At 42.5% G+C, this 23,819-nt stretch overlaps 1 protein-coding gene across 7 annotated transcripts in view; it reads right to left on the bottom strand.

Annotated features, from left to right (window-relative positions):
* Positions 1–23,819, bottom strand: part of mid2 (midline 2) — a 146,444-nt gene that overhangs the window by 5,048 nt on the left and 117,577 nt on the right. For all 7 annotated transcript variants that reach the window (XM_054792557.1, XM_054792555.1, XM_054792554.1 and 4 more), the window contains 2 exons: positions 16,982–17,143; positions 184–391 (listed from right to left, as the gene is read on the bottom strand). In XM_054792557.1, the coding sequence (XP_054648532.1) occupies positions 184–391; positions 16,982–17,143 (370 nt within the window). The remainder of the gene's footprint in view (positions 1–183; positions 392–16,981; positions 17,144–23,819) is intronic.

The raw sequence follows: 23,819 nt of genomic DNA, 5'->3' as shown, positions 1-23,819 counted from the left end.
CGGGCCCTTTGGGTCCTTCAGCCAATTAGTGCAAGGAATATAATGAGGGTAAGAGTACACACTGTGCTGTTGAGCCTGGATTTGAATCTCCCACAAGACGTACAGTACATCCTCACTGAACTTCCTTGCAGGCTTGTATAATACACTCATAAGCACGTATGTGCGTGCGTGTGTGTTTCTCACCACGTGGAAGCTCCCAGCAGCACCTCCCAGTAGTGACACCCGCTGTCAATGAACACATTCCCGGCCGCCCCGTACGAGCCCGTTCCGCCAAAGCGCTCCGGAGTGTGACTCTTCTTCAGAGAGCTCTCGTCCTTCTCCATGGTCAGGCAGTCGTTGGACAGGCGCAGCTTCTTGTGCGCCGTTTTGGGATCCAACTTGAAGGGCTGACCTGCCGAGAGACGGCGATACGTGTTAGTGCAAGACACCGCCACGGTAAATGAGGATATCATGTCCGGTATCACAGCCGCACTGTTGCTGGATGATCTGGGGAAAGACCGTCACATCCCACTGCACTTATTCATTACTACACAATGTTTCGGCCACTTTTTGCTCATTTATTCTTTATTACTGAATCAACTCTCCAACCACTATGAACCTTCCCCCACCACTAAGTAACTTGGCACATGTTAAACTCAGGAAGTCAAACTATCCGTAATTGCTGAGGCACGAAGAAAGGATAGCATTAAATAAGCGGTGCTCCTTGCGACTCCAGTGCTGTGCAAGTGTAAGCTGCACTGCAATGTAACTTGGTAAGCTTGGCCAAAATCAGATGAAAACCAGGCTTTTTTTTTTTTAATTGGCCCACTGGATGTCTAAAAGTATGATGTAACAAGAAAACAGCGGAAACGAAAAGTTGTACTTTCACGAGAAACACATTGTGATATTGTGAGGAAAAATGTCATTTTTGTAGCATAGAATATTTTTTTTAAGTTGTAATATGAGAAACAAACAAAGTTGTAATTTTTTTGAAAATTTGGTTGCGGAAAAAGTTGTAATGTTAGGAGAATGAGGTCAAAATATTATGGGAATAAAATCATTCCGAGAAGAAACTTTACAAGATGAAAGCTGAAATGGTTGGAAAACTGACAAAACAACGACGACAGAAATGTGAGGAAAAAAAACAGCTGGATTTTTAGGAGAATAAAGTCAAAATATTAAGAGAAAAAAGTCGTATTCCAATCAGAAAAAAAGTTGCAATTTTGTGAGAATAAGCTTGTAATATTATGAGGAAAAATAATATTTCAAAAGCATAAAGTTGAAACATTACAAGGAAAAAACTTTTTTTAAAGACGCAGTATTATGAGAAACAAAACAAAAAGTTGTCATTATATGAAGGAAAAAGATAATACTGTTATGAGAATAAAGTCATAGTTGCAAGAAGAAAATGTAACAAGTTGAAAGTTTAAATAGTTTTTATTGAACGAACGCATGTGATTTGACAAGAATGGAGGCCAAATATTAAATAAAGTTGTATTCTACCCAGAAAAAAAGGCACAATTTTACGAGAATAAGCAGAATAAGAGGACAAATAGTGTCATTTCACTAGCATAGAACTGAAATATTAACTCTTTCAATGCCAAAGACGTTGCTTGCTTTTTTCGCGGGAGCTACCGCAATTTGGACACCCCTGGTTTTGAAGACCCAAGTCAAAATTCCATTAAAATTGAAAGAACAAATACATTTTGCGAGAAAGATGAAGTGATTTATTATTGGTGGGCCACATAAAATGATGTGGCGGGCCAGATATGGCCCCCGGGCCCTGAGTTTGACACCTGTGACATCAAAGATCTTTTTGCCAATTGCACTGCTCAGTGGTTTGTGGAAACTCTGAGTGGGTCTACGGACGTCTGCCAAGACTCCAGAAGAAATGGATCAAGTAGGAAGACCAAGAAAATGACCACCAAATGACTGAATTTCTTTAAAAGACGTATTCTTCTTAGAAACAAGCAAAACAAATCAATTTCTTGTAAAATTAGGTTTGGAAGAAAGTTCTAATATGAGAACAAAGTACAAATATTATGGGAATAAAGTCATTATTACAAGATGAAAATTTACAAGATGAAGGTTGAAATAGTTAGAAAATGTTTACAAAACAGCAGAAACGGAAAGAACAGCTGTCATTTTATGAGAATAAAGTCAAAATATTAAGAAAAAAATGTGATTTTAGTAGCATTTCCCCTCCTGTATATCCTTGGTGGAGCGCAACACCCGCTGGTCTGTTGTTATTTTTGTCTCCATCATGTGGACGAGCCAAGAAATGTTCGGAGAAATCTAAACAAAAAGTGGGGTGAGAAGCGTTTGCGGGAAAGCTCAAGGAGAGAGACAGCAGGGGAAAATTGTTTGCAATACGAGGGGTGCAAGTCCAAACTTCAAAGCTTCTGGCAGCCTTTGGAGAAAACATTCTTGAGAGAGCCGGCGCCCGCCTCTGTGCCTGCCATCACACAGACTCGGAAATTAGCAGAAGGAAACTTTCGCTTGGAGATGAGATGCAGGGGTAGAAATGCTGCCACTGGATTGCAGCTAAAAATAGCTATTGTCTTTATTTTTGGTATTTTTTACAAGCAGGGGTGTCCAAACCTTTTCCAGCGACGGCCACATAGTGAAAAATGAAAGGAGGCAACGTTGCCGCTTTGATATTTTTGGAAAGCAACACATGTAGACATTCTAAGACGTTGTATGTATTTCACGAAGAAAACTGCTTCTCGCCCAAAAGTCAGCTGGGATAGGCTCCAGCATACCCCCGCGACCCTGGTGAGGATAAGCGGCATAGAAGGTGGATGGATGGATGCCAAAAACTGCATCAAGGCTTTGTCATGTAGCTGAAATACTACTAAAATGACTTTATGTTGGCCCATCATATTATGAGTTTATTAGCTTAAAATTGGCACTTTTTTCCTCATGTGCTTGACTTTACTCTAATAAAATGACAGTTTTTCCATTTCTGATGTTTTTTTAAAAATTTTCCAACATTTTTTTTTACTTTCCTCTTTTTTCTTTAATATTTCAACTCTATGCTACAAAAATGACAATATTTTTCGTCATCATATTACGAGTTTATTCTTAGAAAATCACAACTTTTTTCCTTGTTAGAATATGATTTTTTTTCTTCATGTTTTGACTTTATTTACGTAACATTTCTGGTGTTGCTTAAAAAAACAAAAACAAATATTTGACCTTTCTTCTTGGAATATTATGACTTTAGTCCCGTATTATTATAACTTTTTCCCCAGCCTAATTTTCTAAAAATTAAAATTTTATTCTTTGTTTTGTTTGTCTGTCATCAATTAAAAAACACTTTTCTTTAATATTTCAAGTTTATGCTTCTAAAATGACACTAAGTTTCCTCTCCTTTTTACTTTCTTGTGAAATGATGACTGTTCTCTTAATATTTTGACTTTATTCATGTAAAATTACTGCTGACTTTTTTTTTTGTTTAGTTTTATTGTTAAGAATGTGCTGCGGGCCAGTAGCGGGCCACACTTTGGACACCCCTACCCCTTGAGGCTTTCAGAAGTACGAGTGGGAAGTTTTTTGAGTTATTTATTGAATTCAATAGTGTTTCTCACCTTCTTTGTGAAAATGCTGGCACTTGAAAGTTTCTTTGGCTCCTTGGAGGTGAGAAACACGACTGAATCCTAGAAATAACTCATGGCAAAACAAGAAGGTGGTGGTAGTTGATCTCTCTGCCACATCGCGTCTTTGGGAACAACAGCATCAAGAATCACGTCTTCAATGAAGGTAAAAGTAACCTTAAATGTTCATTTATCCCTTTCATTCATCATTTATATGCATTTAGAATTGTTTTGCATGCATGTAAAACTATGAAAAGGTATTTTGTGTTGAGAGGACATCACAGACGGGCGAGATAAAGTACAGCACTTCCGGTTCCGGTTGCCATTTTGTTAGCTGGCTGATAGGATGCTAACAAGGAAGAACGTTTTGTAAAAAGTACATTAAGAACACAGTTGGACCAGAGAATGCATGCAACCCGAGCCAAAATTGTGGTGTCAGTTTTCAGCGTTAACTGAAAAGCACGCTAACCAGAGCCGACGCTAACCGAGGTTCCACTGTGTAGATATTTATTTTTATTTTGTACACACAGCAGCGCTGCTGAAAAAGCTGCATGGCCACAAAACTTTGCGTAGAGGTGTAGGAAAAAATGTACATGTTGGCCAAACCTGACACCGGAAAATCGTACGAAAGACACGTTGGCCGTACGGACGACGTACAAAGACGTACAAAGTGCGCAAATTTGTCTCGCAGCCTGAAAAAAATGTACAAACGTACGAACCTCTGCGGCTGGTCTGTGGCCAGTCTACGTCACACGCGCACCCTCTTTTTGCACGCAGACCAGCCGTTGGAGCCCGTACGACCGGTTGCGACCGAGGCTGAACAAATGCATGGACAAACAAAGAAATATGTTGTTCTTCCACTTTTCTTCAAAGAATGAACTGTTAGCGGTTTGATTCACAATGTAACCGTCCCAGAAATGAAAATGGTGCCGCATAAAGACCAACACGCCATTTATGTTAACAGTAGAAATATGGTAGTGGGTTTCCACGCTTCTGCGTGCCATTCTTCATGCTTCATTTTCAGCATTCACATGATAACACCAATAATTTGGGTGGAAAACAGAGAGGGAAAATGAGGTGAGAGACAGTTAGAAGGCAGAAGTTGAGGGGATAATACCAGGAAGAGGATCGACAGACTTCTATGAGGTCAGCAGCATCCCTCTTAGACCCGACATTTAACTCTGACACCTCTCTCTCGTTGCCTCCCACGGCTTAATGAGACACAATGAGCCCCCCATCCTCACTGTCACCCAAGCCCTCGCCCCCCCCCCCCCCCCCCCCACCCACACCCCGTCCTCTCAATCTCATCCTGTCGCACGCTCGCCCCTCCAATAATCCGCCTGCTGAGTGAAACTGCTTGTGGGATGTGAGAGGACGAGGCCAGTGTGCTGCTGGCAGCCAATTACATTAATGCGCTCGCTTCTTTGAACTGCTTATCGCTGCCAGCGCAGCCTCTTGCAAACACTGGGGCTCTCTGTCATGCCTTTCCAGGGGGACGACTCCCGAGAGCCGGGGCCGCGCCCGAGGTTGGGCGAGGAAAGACACGACAAACGTGAGGACAAAACACACGCCGTCCACCAAAATGAGACCAAACAACCACGAAGTGGTCATGAACAACAGCAGGCTGCAAGCAACACGCATTGTTTTTAACAGTATTGAGTCTGGAACTGATGTCTATGTTTGTAAATCCATCCCCAAATGTTCTCCATTGGATTTCGATGAGGAAACACGCAGGATGGTCCAAAAGAGTGATCTTATTCCTCTGGAGGAAGTCCTTTGTGAGGTGCAGCGTTGTCCTGTTGAAAAAGCCAGTCATGACCACACAGACGAGGGCCTTCAGTCATGAGGGATGCCCCCTGCAACATCTCCACATAGCCAGCTGCCGTTTCATGCCCCTGCACAATCTGAAGCTCCATTGTTCCACTGAAGGATCATCAACTGTGCCGTGTGGAAAACATCTCAGGTGGGATCTCCTTGTCATGCCAGTAACGTTGGAAGCCATCAGGACTGTCAAGGGAGAATAAAACTTCCTTCCACCTTTCAATGTCCCGTGTTTGGTGCTCTCCTGCAAATTCTAAACGGGCACTTTTGTGGCGTTGAAGGAAACAAGGCTTTTGAAGAGCTTTTCCTTCTTAAAAGCCTTCTCTGGCAGATGGCGTCTGATGGTTATTGGACTGCGCTCGGCACCAGTAACAACCTTCATTCGGGCCGAGGATGGTCCCCTGTCTTGACGGATTCTCCGGCTCGGGGCTGCTGACATTTTTTGTTGTCATTTTTTTAAGTTGACTTTTTTTTCCATAAGCCTCTAGACCTTTGAAGAAGTTTGAAATGACCGTCTTCCTGCGTCCAACCTCAGCAGCAATGGTACGCTGCGGGAGGCCTCGCTTATGCAGCTCAACAATCCCACCGCATTCAAAGACAGAAAGCTTTTTTGCCTTTGCTATCAAGAGATGACGACAGTGTGAACACCTGACACTAAATCACATTCAATCCACATTTTTGCCAAGATTTTTGCCTTTTAAAGGCTGTGCTCTTCAACTTTTGATCAGCTGATGAACAGCCTCTTTCACTTTCATGCTTCTTTGCAATGAATTGTTTGTTTACCCAAAACATTCTTCTTTTTGCATTTTGAAGCTCTACTTAGAACTTCTTTAAGATCCAACAGTGCAAAGTGTCAATTCTTTCTATGTTTTTCTTAATTTTTCTCTAGCTAGTGCGCCTCCCCTGAGGTCTTCTGGTGCCTCCCAGGGGACACACTTTGAAAAGCCCAGATCCAGAATATCGTTCATTGTGATTTATGGTCGAAGGATGCAGAATGGGGCTGCACAGTTAGCATGTTGGCCTCACAGTCTGGAGATCTCCATTTGGGCATCTCTGAGAGGAGTTTGCATGTTGTCCTCGTGCATGAGTTTTCTCCGGGTGTTTCAGCTTCCTCTTATATCCCAAAAAGATGCCCGTTGGGTTAATTCCAGACGTGTGAATATGAGTGTGAATGGTTGTTTGTATATGTGTCCTGTCATATATGCGTCTATGAACAAATAAAGGATTCCCTACCCAGAATCAGCGGGCACCACGTTGGTGACCCCTGGTCTAAACTCCAAAATAACCACCATCCATTCGTCACAGAGAATGAGCAACCAACACGTAGATGTTTTGTTTAGGCAATCGATTCACGGGTAAACTGACTGGTTTGTGAGGCGCCCTGTTTGGCCGTACGATGACCGAGACAGCGTACGAGAACCACAACAATATTTTACAGCAAAAACCGAATGCACCAAAAAACGTGGCGTATGAAAGTAGGGGTGCCGCTGCAGAGCTTGTGGCTAAAGTTCTACTGGTTATTTCCTTTCATAACACACAGAAGCAGTCCCAGTACCACGGCAATTACAGCTAACAGTCTACTGAGGTGGTCGGCCTTGAAGCAGTGCATTGTTAGAGGCTGGAAGGGCTTTATTGGAAACTAGTAACATGCATCAAAAGAAAGTGTGTGATGGAGGAAAATAGGACATAAACAAAACAGGCCTGTACTGGGGGATTCAAAAGCCAATTTCAATCCAACTTCATTCCACTGGGTCCTAGTTGAAAAAGTTGCAATGATGGGATATATTTAGCCCATCAGTTGTATTCGGCATGACAGTCAGCGCCACTCATGCTATCTATTCAATTGTTCTAATAGTCAAAGACATAAAAACAGCAGGAGACACAATGAGCTCTTGAGCCAAAATGCCCACGCTCTACATGTTCCTCCACCCTGTAAAGTATCACATGGCAGCACGCCACTCAGCTTTTACTTACTGATGCTTGGGACGAGGGACTGAAGTCTGAGTCAAGTCCTGAGTAATGGATGTCAAAGTCCAAGTCAGGTCTTTCATAATATAGAGAAGTGCAGAGTCCTCCAATTTAGGAGTTTTTGCTGTGGTTGAACTGCGTTAAACTATTTGGGGGTGGTATTTGGCATAGGAGGTTCTACTGCTATTCTTTTATTATCATTTAATTACTACTATTAATTACTACTCTTAATTACTACTCTTAAATAGGAGGTTCTACTGCTATTCTTTTATTATCATTTAATTACTGCTATTAATTACTACTCTTAAATAGGAGGTTCTATTGCTATTCTTTTATTATCATTTAATTACTACTGTTAATTACTACTCTTAATTACTACTCTTAAATAGGAGGTTCTACTGCTATTCTTTTATTATCATTTAATTACTACTATTAATTACTACTCTTAAATAGGAGGTTCTATTGCTATTCTTTTATTATCATTTAATTACTACTATTAATTACTACTCTTAATTACTACTCTTAAATAGGAGGTTCTACTGCTATTCTTTTAGTATCATTTAATTACTACTCTTAATTACTACTCTCAAATAGGAGGTTCTACTGCTATTCTTTTAGTATCATTTAATTACTACTATTAATTACTACTCTCAAATAGGAGGCTCTACTGCTATTCTTTTATTATCATTTAATTACTACTATTAATTACTACTCTTAATTACTACTCTTAAATAGGAGGTTCTACTGCTATTCTTTTATTATCATTTAATGTAAATCAAACATATCTGATGTCAAAGTCCAAGACGAGTTCCAAGTCTTTGGTGAAACTGTCAAGTCGAGTCCAAAACCATCAAAATAGTGTAAGATTGTCCTCACCTCTGGTATTTACCATTGAGGACAACTCAAAATCTACACAAGATGTTTTTGTTTCGGCAACCACATCCTGCTCAGCCAACACAAGAGTTTCTCCTATAATGTTAAGTCTCTCATGCTTGTAAAAAATACAAAAATAAAAAACAACGTCCTATGCCTTCTGAGGAATGCATTTGTGGCTCCATGCCAGAGATGTGAAATGAAATATTTGTCTTCTCTCCCTCAACACTTCATAACGGTCACCATCATCTTCTCTCCCCTCTCCACTGCCTGCTGTTTACCGAAAGGGCTGCACGTTACAGCCTGGTGCCTGGCATGGGGGGGATGCATGCTGGGTAAATATTATTGCAGCCTCTTTTGGAGGAAGTGAAGGTGTGTGTACCCCCTGGGGCACCTTCACGTGAGATATTTTCAACCTGGTTCCTCGGGCTTAGTCAAAGTAGAGGCCCGGGACACACACACAGTTTACATCCATACGCGGCGGTAATCTTCTTAAGTCAACAGCCTGATGTTTGCCTGTCAGCCTCTTTGTTTCTAATGTATTAGAAATGGAATGTGTACAAGTACAATACAACCTGGATGTACTAGTAATGTGTGGAGGTACTGTAGGTATTTGCTCAGCCGCTCCCAGAGAGGTACACTTAGGCTGGTCACCAGCCAGGCACAGGGCACATATGGACACACTCATGGGCATGGAAATGAAAATATCAAAAATGTTATTTTTGACTTAACCACATTCCGCTTTTGACTGGAAAAAAAAATCTATCTGCATCCTGTATTGAACTTCCACCTGAGTATGCAGCCAAGCCAGACGTGATGAAAAGGAGCACACTTCCTGTTCTGCACGGCCGGATATCCACTGAGCTGCAGCCCTCTCAGCACGAGGCTGGCAACACGGTCTAAAATACACCCTACCCTTCTTTCAACTTTGTTTATCACGTTCATGAATTCATCAAGGAGTCAGACACGCGGCTCATTAAAAGCCAGATTTAAATAAGAAGTTAAAGTTAAGTTGTGACCGAACTCTGATGTCAGCTTCATTCAGTTTCACAAATATGCTCGATGATTTGAACCCAAACTACATGACTGCTATTTAGCCAGCGAGAAGCTTGACTTTTTATGTTCATTTTAGAGTATAAAAATGGCAGTTAAATCTATTAGCAAGGCTTACTTAGCTGTTATTTTTCCCTTTTCTTAGGAGATTTTCTGATGCTTTTTAGAGCGAAGTGAAATTTGCAAGTCATTAATGAGAAAATGCTGGCTTGGTGAATAGAAAATCAACTCTGCGGCTCTTTAACGAGCAAGAACACTGCTGCAGTCCTCGCAAAGCAAACGCTGGTGAACAATGAGGAACATCAGAAGGAAAAAACAAAAAAAAACAAACCCCTCACTGCTTTTAGTCAAAATCAAAAGAATCCCGGATCTGACATAAAATAAATCACACTGAAATGTGTGAGCACATATCCTTTAAAATGAGTCAGTTCGACAAAGAAACATAAGCCTCGTAAATTGTACAAAAATGAGTCAAAAACCGACAGCATGAAGAACTTGCTGCAGTCTGACCTTTGATACCGGCTACCTCACATACCGTACCCGTATGTACAGTACCTCCTTTCATACAGTCCACACAGTCGTGGCCAAACGTTTGGAGAATGCCAGTATGGGTTTCACAAACTTTTCTGCTTTAGTGTTTTTAGATGTTTTTGACGGATGTTACTATGTTGTTCCCCAAGCCACTTAGTTATGGCTTTTGCTTTTGGAAAAGACATTGTTAGTCACCAAACTGTCCTGGGATGGTTGGGAGAAGTTTCTTTCAGGGGCTGTTTTGGTACCATTCTTTCATTGGTGGTTGTGTTCGGAGGCTACATTGTGAGTGAGCCCACTGCCTTGGCTGAGAAGCAACCCCACGCATGAATGATTTCAGGATGCTTTACTGTTGGCTTGGCACACGACTGATGGTAATGCTCACCTTTTCTTTTCTGGACAAGCTTTTTTCTTGATGCCCCCCCCAAAAAATCAGATTCATAAGAGAAAATGGTTTAACCCCAGTCTTCAGGAGTCCAATACCTGCGTCTTTTGCAGAGTACCAGTCTGTCCCTGATGCTTTTCCTGGAGAGAAGTGGCTTCTTTGCGCCCTTCTTGACAGCGGACCATCTTCCAAAAGTGTCACTATGCGAGAAGAGGCACTCACGCCTGCCTGCTACCATTCCTGAGCAAGCACTGCACTGGTGGTGCAGAAGGTGGAGAGAGAGAGTCCAGATGCTTGCTGGACTTTGTTTATCACAATTCAACCTCTCCTTGAATCTGTGTAGGCTCTCAGTCGTACAGGAGTTGTCCAACGAGGGAAAGGCTTCTTGAGATGTCATCTGTACTTCTGTGAAGAAGGTGTCTTACTGTATTTAAGGCCCAGGCTACCAGCACTTGTTAGTTCGCTGACGAAGCTCTTCAGATGAGGAGCAAAACGTCCGACACCTTCTTCACAGAAGTACAGATGACGTCTCAAGAAGCCTGTCCCTCGCTTTCTCCTTGAAGTTCTTAAAGGGATAGTTCAGGTTTTTTGAAATGAAGTGGTATGACCCCCATCAGCAGTGTGCGACATCAACTTACCCCCCCACTTGGTCCTGCGAGTCCAGTTCTGGTCTGATGTCCGTGACAAGGAACGTAGTTCCGCTTATTTGCTGGGTATATTTAAGTAAGGAGTTTGGCTTTCCCAGAACAATATGCGTTCAAAGGAGTAACACATTTGCTTCATAAAAAGCCTACTCGAAAAAATCCGACCTCACCAATCACTCGGGGTTATATTCGTCCCCCGCCTTACTTGTGCAACCCCAGCGACTACCTGGAACTACGTTCTTCATCACCGAAATCTGACCAGAACTGGACGTCAGACAACTTCATGTAAAAAAAATGCAAACTATCCCTTTAAGCAGGACAGATTTCTATTTAATAAAGATATTTACTATTATTTTATTTATTACTCCAACACATGCATCAAATTGAATTCAGGATTGTGCCAAATAGTATAAAAATCGTTGGTACAAAAAGTTGGTACATTATAGCGATCTAATGTATCTGATTTATGATGGGTTGTGTAAAACTAAGACATGAACAACATGAAATTAAAAGCACAAAATGAATGCAGACCCACCATCCACCAGTACAAGCCTGGAGTTTGTTTTTCAGGGAGATGATTACATGGCTGTTTGACGTGTGTGGTAAAAGGCAGCGTGCTAGCATGAATTAACTTGAGACAAATGTGCACATCGGCACTCAGTAAGGTCATCAAAACGTACCGTCACGCATTCCCACACAGTATCAGCATTTGAGACCAAATATGAGGGAAAACGGTAAAAATACAGTATAGTAGTCTATCTGTGCGGCATGAGAGAACGACAGCACACACACACGATGGTGCGTTTGGGGACCGTCCAACAAAGTGGGACGGGCCGCCGTTTGCAACAAACATAAAAAATGCCAAAACTATGGGATTTGTAACTTTATATTATTTTTTAAATACAATAATGGCCCTTATTTCCAAAATTGATATGCATTTTCATAAAATTAGATGTAGTTACAGTATTTACAAGTGTATTTCTTTTAATTTATCATTGCACCTGAAAGCTTCCCGCCCAGTGGTTGGGGACCCCTGGTCTATACAATGAAATGATTCAACTGCAAAGCCACAATGTCGTGTCGAGATAAATTCATCCCCCGCAGCTCAACTTATTTTCTCCACCTGTGCGGGCGACTGAGGAGCGGACAGTATTCATGGCTACAAAGCCGAAGATTGAGGGCACTCGCGTCTACAGACACTCCTCCCTGCAAAGAGCTATTTGGTGTCTGCAGTGCGCTCTGTGTTCTCACTCTTTCTGTCATCCACCTTCGTGCTCTCCGACTCCATTTATACGCTCCTCGCGCCACTTTAGGATGCGAGTGGATGGGCCGGTGGAGAACTACGGGTCACAGCAGTAAAAGGTCACACACTTGTCCACCTTCCTCTTCATCATACTTAATTCATACATGCTTTGGGATGCTGTGACACTTTCTGAGCGGGGAGCACAGCTTTGAGCGCAGTGAAACTTTCATCAACAATAGCGGAGCGCTTGCATTAAGCCTCAGTCTGTGTTTGAGCCTTGAGTGACCTAAAAAGCTTGGAAAGCCTTTAGAGTGGAACAACGTGGTTTTAAGCGTCGTTTCAATCAAGTACTCTGTGTTGCATGAGACAGCAGATGTGTGGAAACAATCTAGAACCTTAAAAAGCCTTTCCGGTGTTAAATCACAGGTGCTATTCAATCATGAGTTCCTACTTCAGGTAAGTGAATGGTTCCACAACTCTTTCAAGCATCTTCTGCATATACAGTATATATGTATATCCACAGTATATGTATTTTTGGGGGGGTGGGGGGTGGGGGGAGGAGAGTACGGCATCTGCTTTCTGGAACAGATTCCTTGAATTTACATGATTTCTTATGGGGGAAAGTCAGACCTTCTGGAGCGAATTAATGACACCAACCAAGGTTCCACTGTATTAGAGTAGAAGAGCTGCTGCCTATATCCGTATCTGTTGGTATCGGTACCGGTAATGAACTGCAAGACAGTATCGGATATCGGTAAGAAAGCCAATGGATGGATTTTTAAATTCTACTATATCTTCCAGCTTGGATTTTAAAAAGAGCTTGTAAAACATACTTTGAAAGAGTGCCACTGGCACGCCACACAGCAACAGACAGCAGCGAGACCACACTTCCAACATATTAATCATTTCGGCCGCATGGTGGCTTAGTGGTTATCATGTTGGCCTCACAGTCAGGAGATCCGTGTTCAAACATCTCTGAGTGGGTTTTCCCCCAAAATATGCATGTTAGATTCATTGGAGACTCTAAATTGTTGGTAGGTGTGAATGGTTGTTTGTCTGTGGCGGCTGGCTAGAAAATGCTTGGATATTTTGTCATTTCTGCATGCTTTTTTTCTCATTTTAATGCTGGTCTGTGCTTTCGGTCCTTGTAGCGCACAAGAGTTAACTTGCAAGTGGACCGAGACGCACCTGTCAAGCGGTCTCGATCCACTTGTTTGGTGTACATCAGGGATCGGATGAACACGTCCACACACTTGGCCAAACGAACCGTACCAGCAGAGCATCATAACCAAAACTTAAACACAACCTATGCCTGTAAGAAAATGAAGGAAGTGCTGATCGGTACTTGCCCAAAACCCCATTAAATCATCACAGGACAGGATAGCAGTGCGCTTTTCTCTATTATGTTACAGTCAGAAAGCTGAATTTCCTGCCAAATGTGTTTGCTCAGCCAAGGTTGCAAAGTTTTCTCCAGGCTAAAGTGGCAGATGGCACCGAGGGAGGGAAGATGGACGGAAATGTGGACACAAGGAGATCGTATGTCGCAGCCCAGAGGATCAGAGGACAGCATGCCTGGGATGAAAGTGCAGGAGATTAAACACCAAGCGTGACTATGAAAGATTTGACAAAACAAGTCCGCTTTTTGGGAATCGTCTTTTCTTTCAAAGGGTGTCCTTGGAGGTTAGACTAGAGCGATTAATGTACCTCCACTTCAATAATAAACACGATTATGGAGTAAATGGCAACTTTTTAATTACAAGACAACATAATCATTTATTGATGTCGCCATATGAGTGCCTGTTCTCATGAAAATGCAGCTGTCAATGATTCATTTGCAGGGAGGCCATCTAAAAATAGTCATCATTTCCCGCCACATAAAGATGATATACAGGACATTGTGTGTATCATAACTCATGCAGTCATACAGTCATAAGCATCACTGGCAAAATGCGGTGGATAACCTGCGCCTCACCTCCAGTAAATGCTCCTCGGCTGCATGTCACAGCCACGTCACTCTGGTGCTAATCCACTTTAATGCCATGAAAATAAGTGTTCAAGAACGGGCACATCCCGCAGGGAGGCGGGTGGGGGGACACGTTTTGGGGGGGGAAATTTTAAAAGACTGGTGACTTGAAATGAACGAGACAGATGGCAGCGTCTATCTCACGCGCGGGGCGAGGGCTTAAAATGCATGCAACAGAAATGTGGAAAAAGGACAGATGAAAAAGTGTCTTTGACGTTTTAGCTGCTGTGTATTTTTTCTTTACGTAACTAAATAATTAGTAATAAAATCTAGCCACTAGCGTTGATGATTTCAGCGGTTGCAGTGGATATTTATGAATTCATTGTAATACAGAACAGCCAGACCCTTCCTGTGTCTGGTTCTTGGGTTAGCATAAGAGGGGGGAGCAAGGCAGTGTTTTGCAAGTCTCAAGTCTTTAATCTCAAGTCCAAGTTCCTTCCTGGGTGCATTGATTTCACATACGTAGAAACGAATGCTAAACTAAGTGTTAACTTTTTAGAGTAGCCAATTCACCTAACGTGCATGTTTTTGGAAAGTGGGAGGAAACCGGAGTACCCGGAGAAAAGTCACCCACGCACGGGGAGAACATGCAAACTCCACACACAGATGCCCAAGCGGAGATTGGAACCCAGGTCTTCCCGACCTCCTGAGTGTGTGGCCAACATGCTAACCGCTCGGCCACAATGAATACATTTTGAATGATTGTATTTTTTAAATAAAATAATGGGCACAGAAAAAGAGTGATTTCAGGACTGATGTAATCCACACATTCGTTTATTGTTCTTAAACCCGATTGGATGCTAACAGATGCATTCAATGAGGACGATTCTGTGGGAAAAGTGTTTAAGTCCTGAGTCATGGATGTCAAAGTCAATGCCTGATATAATATAGAGAAGTGCAAAGTCATCAAAATTGTGAGTTATTTCCTCTGGTTAAACTGCAAATATTTGGTGGGGTATTTGATTTAGGAGGTTGTACTACTATGATTGTACTCTTATTTCATCTAAACTCTAACATTGTGTATGACCTTGAAGTCTCCACTGAAGATGGGGGAAAAAAAGAAGTATTTTGGTGTTTACGGGCCACTTCTAACAGAAAAGTTGGAAAAACTTGCAACCCTTTTTGCGCATTTCATGTTGTTTTACTCAGCGGTGTGTTCAGATTACAGTTAATCCTCAATGCGGCAGCTCGACTGCTGACAGGAGCTCAGCGGAGTCATCATATCAACTCCATTTAAGCTCCACTGAACTACTTTTGCAATTTAACGTTCTAAAAATAAAGCCACGTCGCTGAGTTTTTAACCCCAAGTGCTGCGCTACTTACTGGGTTTATCGTGTTTCATATCTTCTCTCTGTCAAAAATGCGTGTTGACCACGGTGGCGCTGCAATTCACGCCAACGGTCAACAAATCCCCTCCTTGCACATGTTTTTCATACTTTATACTTCTATTTTCTTTACTTTCAATTTCTATTTGAATTTGTACTTTTTTTTTTGATGCTTCATTTGACAAGATTCTGCTGAAGAAAACACACAACGAAACAAACAAAGCCTAAAGACGATAAAGAAGGTGTCAGTGGAAGATCATTTCTGTTCAGTGTGCGTGTGTGTGCGTGTGTCTGTGTGCGTGTGTGTGTGTGTGCGTGTGTGTGCCAGCAACAACAGTGGAATGATGTGAAAAAGAAAGGACGCCAAAACGCAAGTGACAGCCACATGTGAAAGACACGAGGAATAACAGTCCACTCATCCGAACAGCCTCTTGAAAAAGACTCGCTGTTTTGGTGGAACAAATCCAAAATGCTATCTGGGAATTGCTATGATATGCTGCCAAGTATGAATTAATCCTCACACATTACATAAGAGAATTACAATTCCTAGCTATTAAAGCAGAATAAATAGCAGTACAGTAATCCCTCGTTTATCGCGGTTAAGTGGTTCCACACCCGACTGCGATAAGTGCATTCCCGCCAAGACTCGTGATGCACTTCGGTGGTGTCATTAACAGGCGTCAGTAACGTTATGAGACATGACGTTATATGACATTACCTTTGCCAAGCCGACATGCCACGACTGAGATCGAATGCAAAAAGGTTTCTCCTCTCATTCCGTGTGGAAGTGGTACGTTTTTGGCTTCTTTGTCCTTCTGCCCCACTCCGTTTGAAACACTTAAGTTTAGAATAAGTAAACTGGAGAGGCTAACTAGTTAGCCTGCCATGCTAGCGGCAGCGGCCTGTTATATCCCTGCAGTGATCCTGTAGCCTGCGCAATGTGACTATAGGGGTGTTATTGCATGTCTACGGGGCTCTAATCATGTTGAAAGCCGTATTTAGAAAGTCATAACAGGTTTTCTATGCTGCAACTATGAAAATATTGTGTTTATTAATATTGAGTCCTACTTTGCGGAAATTCACTTATCGTGGTCGAGTCTGGAGCCAATGAACCACGATTAACGAGGAATGACTACGTGTTTTTTTAAATTAGAAACTAACTTTTACTTACAGCTTTTAAATGTCAATGTCATCAACATCAAACAATGTACAGTCTTTCATTCATTTATCTTTAATTTTGTATTTATTTTAAATTATCACACAGTTATGTTAATTACTTAATTTGTTTCTTTTTCTTTCATAAGTGCATATGCTAACTATGACAACACATTCTCTGTAAATAAGCTCTGCTTCTTCCTACTCCTTTTTGGACTCGTTGAATGAAAACCTGTTAAGTATGTTGGAAGCAAATCAAGCCAACCACTTTGAGTGTTAAAAAGACGACACAACTAGAAGTTATTGCACTTTTGGTCAAGGACACTTGAATGAAACAAAATAGTTTGGATGTTACCCTTTCATAGAAGAGCGTCACGTGACTTACTGTTGGTTTTGAGTCGTGCTGGTTCGCTGTTGCGGCTTCCCGCCTGATTGATAGCCTTGACAAAGAAGACGTAGCGCGTGCCGCTCTGCAGGCCGTGCACCGTGTAGTGGTTCTGCTTGATGTTGGGCACAATCATCCAGCTGTCGGCCGAGTTGTACAAGCCTGGCACACAAACACAAGAAAACCCATAAGTAGCTGTCATATGCTAATCATTTAGGTTAAGCGCACCAGTCTTTGAATTTAACAGCACAGAATACAACATTCTTGACCCAGACCTGTTGTCCCCCCCCCCTTTAACACAGCGTGAGTCATCACGCCGTGCAAAAGCTCGGAGAACCCACAGCCTCAGGTGTTATGCAACATTTATGTGCACGTACTGATCCGTCCCGTTACCTTTCCATCAGGTTTAATATGCCATGCAACCCCCCCGGGACGAGGTTGCTCGCTCATTAACCGTCTGAGCAACAGGAGAGATACAAAACGTGGGATGTGTGCCGTGTGCGCTACGCACCTGGGGGGGAAATGACTGGAAACCGAGGCCGTGCTAGCATGACCTCCGTGCACTGTCAACATTTGCGTTTGAAAATAAGGGAAATTGCCTGGAAAAAAAGGGGAAATGAGGGAAAGAGTTGGGTGGTGGTTGGGAGGGGAGTAGCAAGACCCGACTGTCCACTGCCAAAGCGCCGCACCTTTGTCCTCGCAGATTGTTGCTGCTCAAGCGCGGACACTGTCACCTTTGTCACCCGCAGGACTGGGGAGGAGTATTATTATTATTATTATTATTTTTAAATCAAAGTTACCGTAAGGGAAATTTACGGGCAACTGTTGAAACTTCCTGGGGTGGAGAGGTATGGCTTGGAGCCCAGGGTTCAACACATTTCAACTGAATTCAATTGAAACATTATTAGGCGGCTAGCGGCTAGCAGCTAGCCGCTGTGGTGTGGCGAGGCGTCACTATGCCAGGAACGTCGTTCTTGGGCGTAACAATGTTAATAACAATAATAATAACAGTGACGCCGTAGTTTGGTTAATATGCAGGTCACATGATGTAAATGGAGCGTTGTTGGCGCTTTTTGGAGGTTTTTTTCAGAAGGCTTTATAGGAGGAATAGGTGCAGTCTTAGCTGCCTCTTTTTAGCTGGTTTTAGAAGGCACCAAAAAGAGAAAGATGTGTGTGTGTTCATGTCTCACATAAGGATTGCGAATGATGGGCAAAATAAAAAAACCTGCACTTTCCTTTAAAGTATTTTCATCACAAAATGTCCTTAGCTTGCTTGCTAACAACCGCAAGTCAGCTACGTCACCCGTCTACAATTCCATCAAATAAACGTTTAACGTTAACTGAAGAAGACGTAAACCGAAATTCCACAATGCTAACAATGGCCTCTGACAGCATGCAGCAACACATTCAGCACGCGCAATAAAACAAAGCATTTCACTAGTTCCTCCGTTCCTCCCTAAATCCTTCCCTGCGGTGCCAATCCGGAACTCTGGGAACATTCCCGACTTGAAACCTCCTGGGAGGGAGGTTATGAATTATTGAGCGAGGTGGCAACAGCATACATGCATAAGTAATAGCGGAGAGATCTCTTGTAAATATAAATACTTCACGGGACGCAAATAAGGCCATTAAATGTGAGGCGCTTTTAAGAACGGATGAGGGGAGAGAACTCTCAGACGGAAGGTTACTCGGTAGCGACGGCTGATGAAACCTAGCTTTATGTTGAGAGCATTAGCCTAAAATAGCAACGATGACAAGATTTGCTCCTTGCGAGACAAAAATCTCACATTGAAAATGCAATTTTTTACCCCACTTTTATTCCCTTTATTAAGATTGAATCCCACGGCACTTCACTTATCGCTGTCGGGTATGGAACCAATTAACTGTGATAAACGAGGGACGACTGTACTGGCCTCCTATTTTCAATGTGTGTATTAGTCCACCAGATGGCGCTACTCTTGCTCATTCAAAGCATCTTGGAGTAGCATCTTGCTGCTAAAATGGAAGCTGACATTTTTTGACGTTAGGGTCGGATGTGAGAGTGGATTTTAAGGACCTCTTAAGGGTTAATGTGCAATTTTATGTCTTGAAAGAAGAAAAAAGGGCTTCCTGATATCAGCAGTGGCGCTTTCGAAAGCACTGTGGCTTCAAAGTGAGGTCTAACAGCAAGAGAACGCGGAACCAGAAAGAAAACAACATCTACGGTGAATAAACGTCTCAAGACAGATGTCAGCGGCATGCCCTTGACGTCTTGGATGATGCAACATTGAGTTAATTGTCATATTGTGCATGTGCGCGACACCAATAACTCCCGTCCCAGCGAGGGAATAGGATGGCGCGGGATTTTGCCGTATTTGTGTTTATTTGTCCATTTTTTCTGCTACTTCCTGGTTCTTCGGGGACGGCCATCAAATGTTGCTGCAGACGGATAAACAATGGTGTTTCACAGAAGCCGTAGGCGTTCTAATACATTATTAGTAACGACCTGCTTTTCACCTGTCGACACACTGGAGCGCAGGCCATGAATACGTATTCATTTTAAAAAAAGACGGCTGCCAAGGGGTGTCAGCAGCTCGATGTATTCCTACCTTGTTCATACAAACGGTCGGCCTCCCACTAGGGCATTTAAATTGGCCATTAAATGAAAGAAAAATGATGACGGAGTCATGTGTTAGCAGGCGAGCGGAGCAACACAGATGACTGCACATCTTCTAAAAGATGGCAGCTGATGCAGGAAGCACCGTTGGGAACACGGACCGGAGAATCACCAATGTCTATTTAGTACATTTGACCTGTTTTTTGCATGTCTCGTTATCTGTAGAGTTACTTTCAATGCTCCAAATGGTCAAAATACACTGGCATTCACAGCTGTGGCTGTGGCTGTAGGCTACCTCCAGATGTAGCGTCTTACTAGCTCCACAAGATGGCAGTAGCTGCATCATGGGTGGTCAGCCACGAGCGGTTATATCTTATCACGGGTGGTCAGCAACCAGCGGCTTTAAAAAGCTCCGCATGCGCTTTAAAATGTTGCTTGCACTACTCAGCTGGTGGTGTGAGAATCATGCATGTTCCACTTGATGTGCTGCCGTGGACAATGAACTCATACGCCGTATTACTGCTGGCTGAGACGTTTTCTCTGTATTACAACATCGGTTGTGTTGCTGCTGTTCCACTTTCTCGTGCACTCCATTTCATTATTCAAGTTTAAAAAATAACTTGCATAATATCATCAAAATCTAAATACAAATATATAAAATCATTCACTCTCTGGTCCAAAAAAGTCCAAGCCAATGATCTCATCTTTGCTGAAACTCTCAAAATCAGGTTAAAAACAAAACAAACTAAAATACATTTGGGTTAAGAATGATTAAAAAGCATGATTTAAAAAGTGGCGGGACCGTGGGGCAGTGGTCCGAATCGCACCTCATTAATACAAGATCTTGACGAAAAATGAATGCATCCCTGGACAGAAAGAAGTGACGCGACAATGCAGACGCTTGTGGAAAGGATGCCACAGTGAAGGCAAGCCGCAATAAAAGCTAAAAGGCGGTCAGATTCAATATCAGAATGTCTGACCTTTTTTTGACCAGGCAGTGCACAACGGACATAACAGCCTCCTCCAATTATCAGCTGCCTCCAATTACCACCACGTTCTGTTTGCCGTGTACGCAAATAAACACCCCGCATATAATTAGAGCATTTTGGTATATGAATCTACATTTAGGCTTTTTTGGCTGGAAATGTTACACTGATCCCTCGGCAGTTCCAGAACCGACAGTGATAAGTGAATTTCGGCAAAGTGGGATTCCTTATTTATAAATGGAATATCTTCGTATTTAGGAGAATAAAACACCTGTCAACCTTCTAAATACGGTTTTTAACATTATTAGAGCACTCTAGACAGGAAATAACACCCCTATAATCATAGGTTGTATACATAAGAGTAAATAAGCCATTTAAGACATCAATGAGACTCATACTCATGTGTGATGAAGTAAATGTGTTCCCTAGGAAACAGGCAGTGACGTCAGGAGTTCAGAGTTGAGTTTTAGTTCGGCGTGGGTTATGACTGCAACAGTAGCCTGGGTTTTTATTTGGGATTATTGTTCATGTAGACAAGGGGTGACTGTATTGAGTAACTAGGGTAAATTACCCAAAATTCTGGACTGCGCACCTAAGCAGCAACCACCAAATTTAACGAGATAATTTTTTTTGTACGTACATAGGCCACACTTGCAACCCTAGCTGCAATGTAACATGGGATATTTACACAGAAAGACACACTATAAACCTTGCAATCCTACCTACACTCAGTGTTCCCAGCTTCCCTCTTTAGCTCCAGTATTGAGGCGTGAGATGCTTTTTTTCCTCCCCATCTGAGTTTAACAGTTGTCGCAGTCCAAGCAGTCCAAGCAGAAGCTACAGTATAGCAATGCCACACTTGATCAAACTTACTTAAGATTTGTCACATCAAAACAGGATCGTTGCATAAGACTTCAAATGTCATATTAGCCTCCACTTCGGAAATTCACCACTTTGTGACAATAAGAGAGAGTCAGCCGTAAAACTAAGATGACAAAAGACAGTAAATCCCAAATGTAGCCTCAGCAGAAGAAAGCTGAAGCTATGACGGTCAACGATAAAAAGAAACACTCGGACGTATGTACAAAATTAGACGCTATAGTTGTTTTTCTGGTGAACTTCACTTTTCAAAATGTTAGGATGACCGTCCCAGACTGATGACTGAAAGAAAACAAGAGACTCAAGAGAGGTGGCAAAAAAATGAGGTTCAAATTCAGGTCATATTCCATTTTAGGACTTGATTAATTAATAAGCAACCACATGTAATTTTCATTATCTCAATCATGAATGTATTTTTTGCCTTAATTTCACATTGAATAATGCATAAATCCTACGACAAGATTCAGACGCATGCGTGAATTGGGTCTCTACAAAGGAAGTTTCACACTTTTAATGCAAGGCACATTTCAGCTGCTTAGTTGCTGCTTTAGCTTTCATTTTGCAAGGCACTTGCTGAGTCTTTTTTTTTTTCTCCTGCTGATGTGCTTGCATGACCCTGCAGAGACCGTTCAGTTCCCACAAGGCCGCTCATCTCCCCTCCTTTGAGACTGACTGTGAGAGCAGGAGAAGGAGAACGAGCGAAGAGACGGGCCTTGTGCTCAAGTGGAAGCGTTTAGCTACTCTGAATGTTTGCAATGGTGAAAACGTAAGTGGTGGAAGGCGGCCCTAATGGCTTTCTCTCTTTCTCCGTGTCTCCTGTGAATCTCTGAGGACTGTGTGGCAGCGTCGGGCTGAATGTCTTAGAGTCGCAGAGCTGGAATGTATCCTGATGTTTCAAACTGGCCAACAGACACTCCACTTTCATGGTTAGATGGAGGTAAAAAAGTCAGGCTGCTCACAGGGAAAGATGCAGCAGGAGAGGAAGAAGGCATAAAAGCAGCAGGTTAAAGTGCCGAGGCACAGCTGTGTGTGTGTGTGTGTGTGTGTGTGTGTGTGTGTGTGTAAATGTGCAGGAGTATGTATGATTATGTATAATAATCCAGTCATCCTCACGGCAGTGAGAGGTAATTTCTACCTCCAGCAGCGCCATTATCCACTCTTGCCTTTTCACTTTTCTTCTTTCCCTACCTGCAAAGTGGCTTTAATATGCTTTCATTTCACATTTTGCAAACTATGAAGAAAAAAATGAAAACTGAGTCACTAAGTTAACAGCTCCACTTTCAAATTACTTCTTCAAGTCATTTTGACGGTACACTGGATGTTAATAAGAGTTGCCTGTTTCCATGGTAACCCTGATCATTGATTTGAGTGGTCTATCATACTGGACGAGAGAGTTAATGGTTACACAACCAGACACATTTCTAAGCATGTATTAGGAATAGCAGTGGTGTTTTGTCAATTATTAGGAATGCTTAAGGCTTATTATCTAGTATCAGATAGCATAAGTGCTGATTTATCCATCCGGCCATCTTCTTCCACTTATCCAAGGTCCGGGAGCGGGGGCAGCAGACTAAGAACAGAAACCCAAGTTTCTCTCTCCCTGGCTGCTTCGCCCAGCTCCCTCCAGGCAGATCCTGAGGCGTTCCTCGGTCAACTGAGGGACATAGTCTCGCTAACGTGTCCTGGGTCTTCCCCGAGGCCTCCTACGTGCCTTAAACACCTCCACAGGGAGGCGACCGGGAGGCATCCTAACCAGATGCCCAAGCCACCTTATCTGGCTCTTCTCAACGCAGAGGAGTTTACGCATTAATTCCGCACTTGGCATGTAATTCATGACTGAAAATGGTGCACATTGGCATGAAGTGACCATGCTCCAGCACGACTGATTTCCACCTGTGTCAAGTGCAGTTGACGTCACATCCGTGCGACGTTGTCAGGCATGCGTACAAGCACGTGGGGGCCACACAAACTACTGAGAATCATTTTGAGTTGCTACAATGACATTTTAGCCAAATGGACCAGTCTGCTGCATAATTTTTTCACTTTCATTTTTGGGGTGTCTTTGATTTTCCCCCTCTATAGGGTGATCATTTTCATTTCTATCAAATGATGTGGCATCATTTTGTTACTAATACATCACCCACTTATTATCAGGAAACATATTCAAGATCATTTTTCCCTCAGTTTAGATCTGATGTGTTTTTGAAGTGTTCCTTTAATTTTTTTGAGCAGTATATATATATATATATATACATACAGTCAAACCTGTCTTGGCGGCCACCTTTATAGAACAGCCACCTGCCTATAGCAGCCACTGAACAATCCCCCGCAGCAAATGTACATGTTATAGACCCTGTGTATAGCAGTCACCTGTCCA

Source organism: Dunckerocampus dactyliophorus, chromosome 11 (assembly GCF_027744805.1).
Source record: "Dunckerocampus dactyliophorus isolate RoL2022-P2 chromosome 11, RoL_Ddac_1.1, whole genome shotgun sequence".
Taxonomy (NCBI): domain Eukaryota; kingdom Metazoa; phylum Chordata; class Actinopteri; order Syngnathiformes; family Syngnathidae; genus Dunckerocampus; species Dunckerocampus dactyliophorus.
The sequence above is the reverse complement of the archived record's forward strand: the minus strand, read 5'-3'. Positions and strand labels throughout refer to the sequence as shown.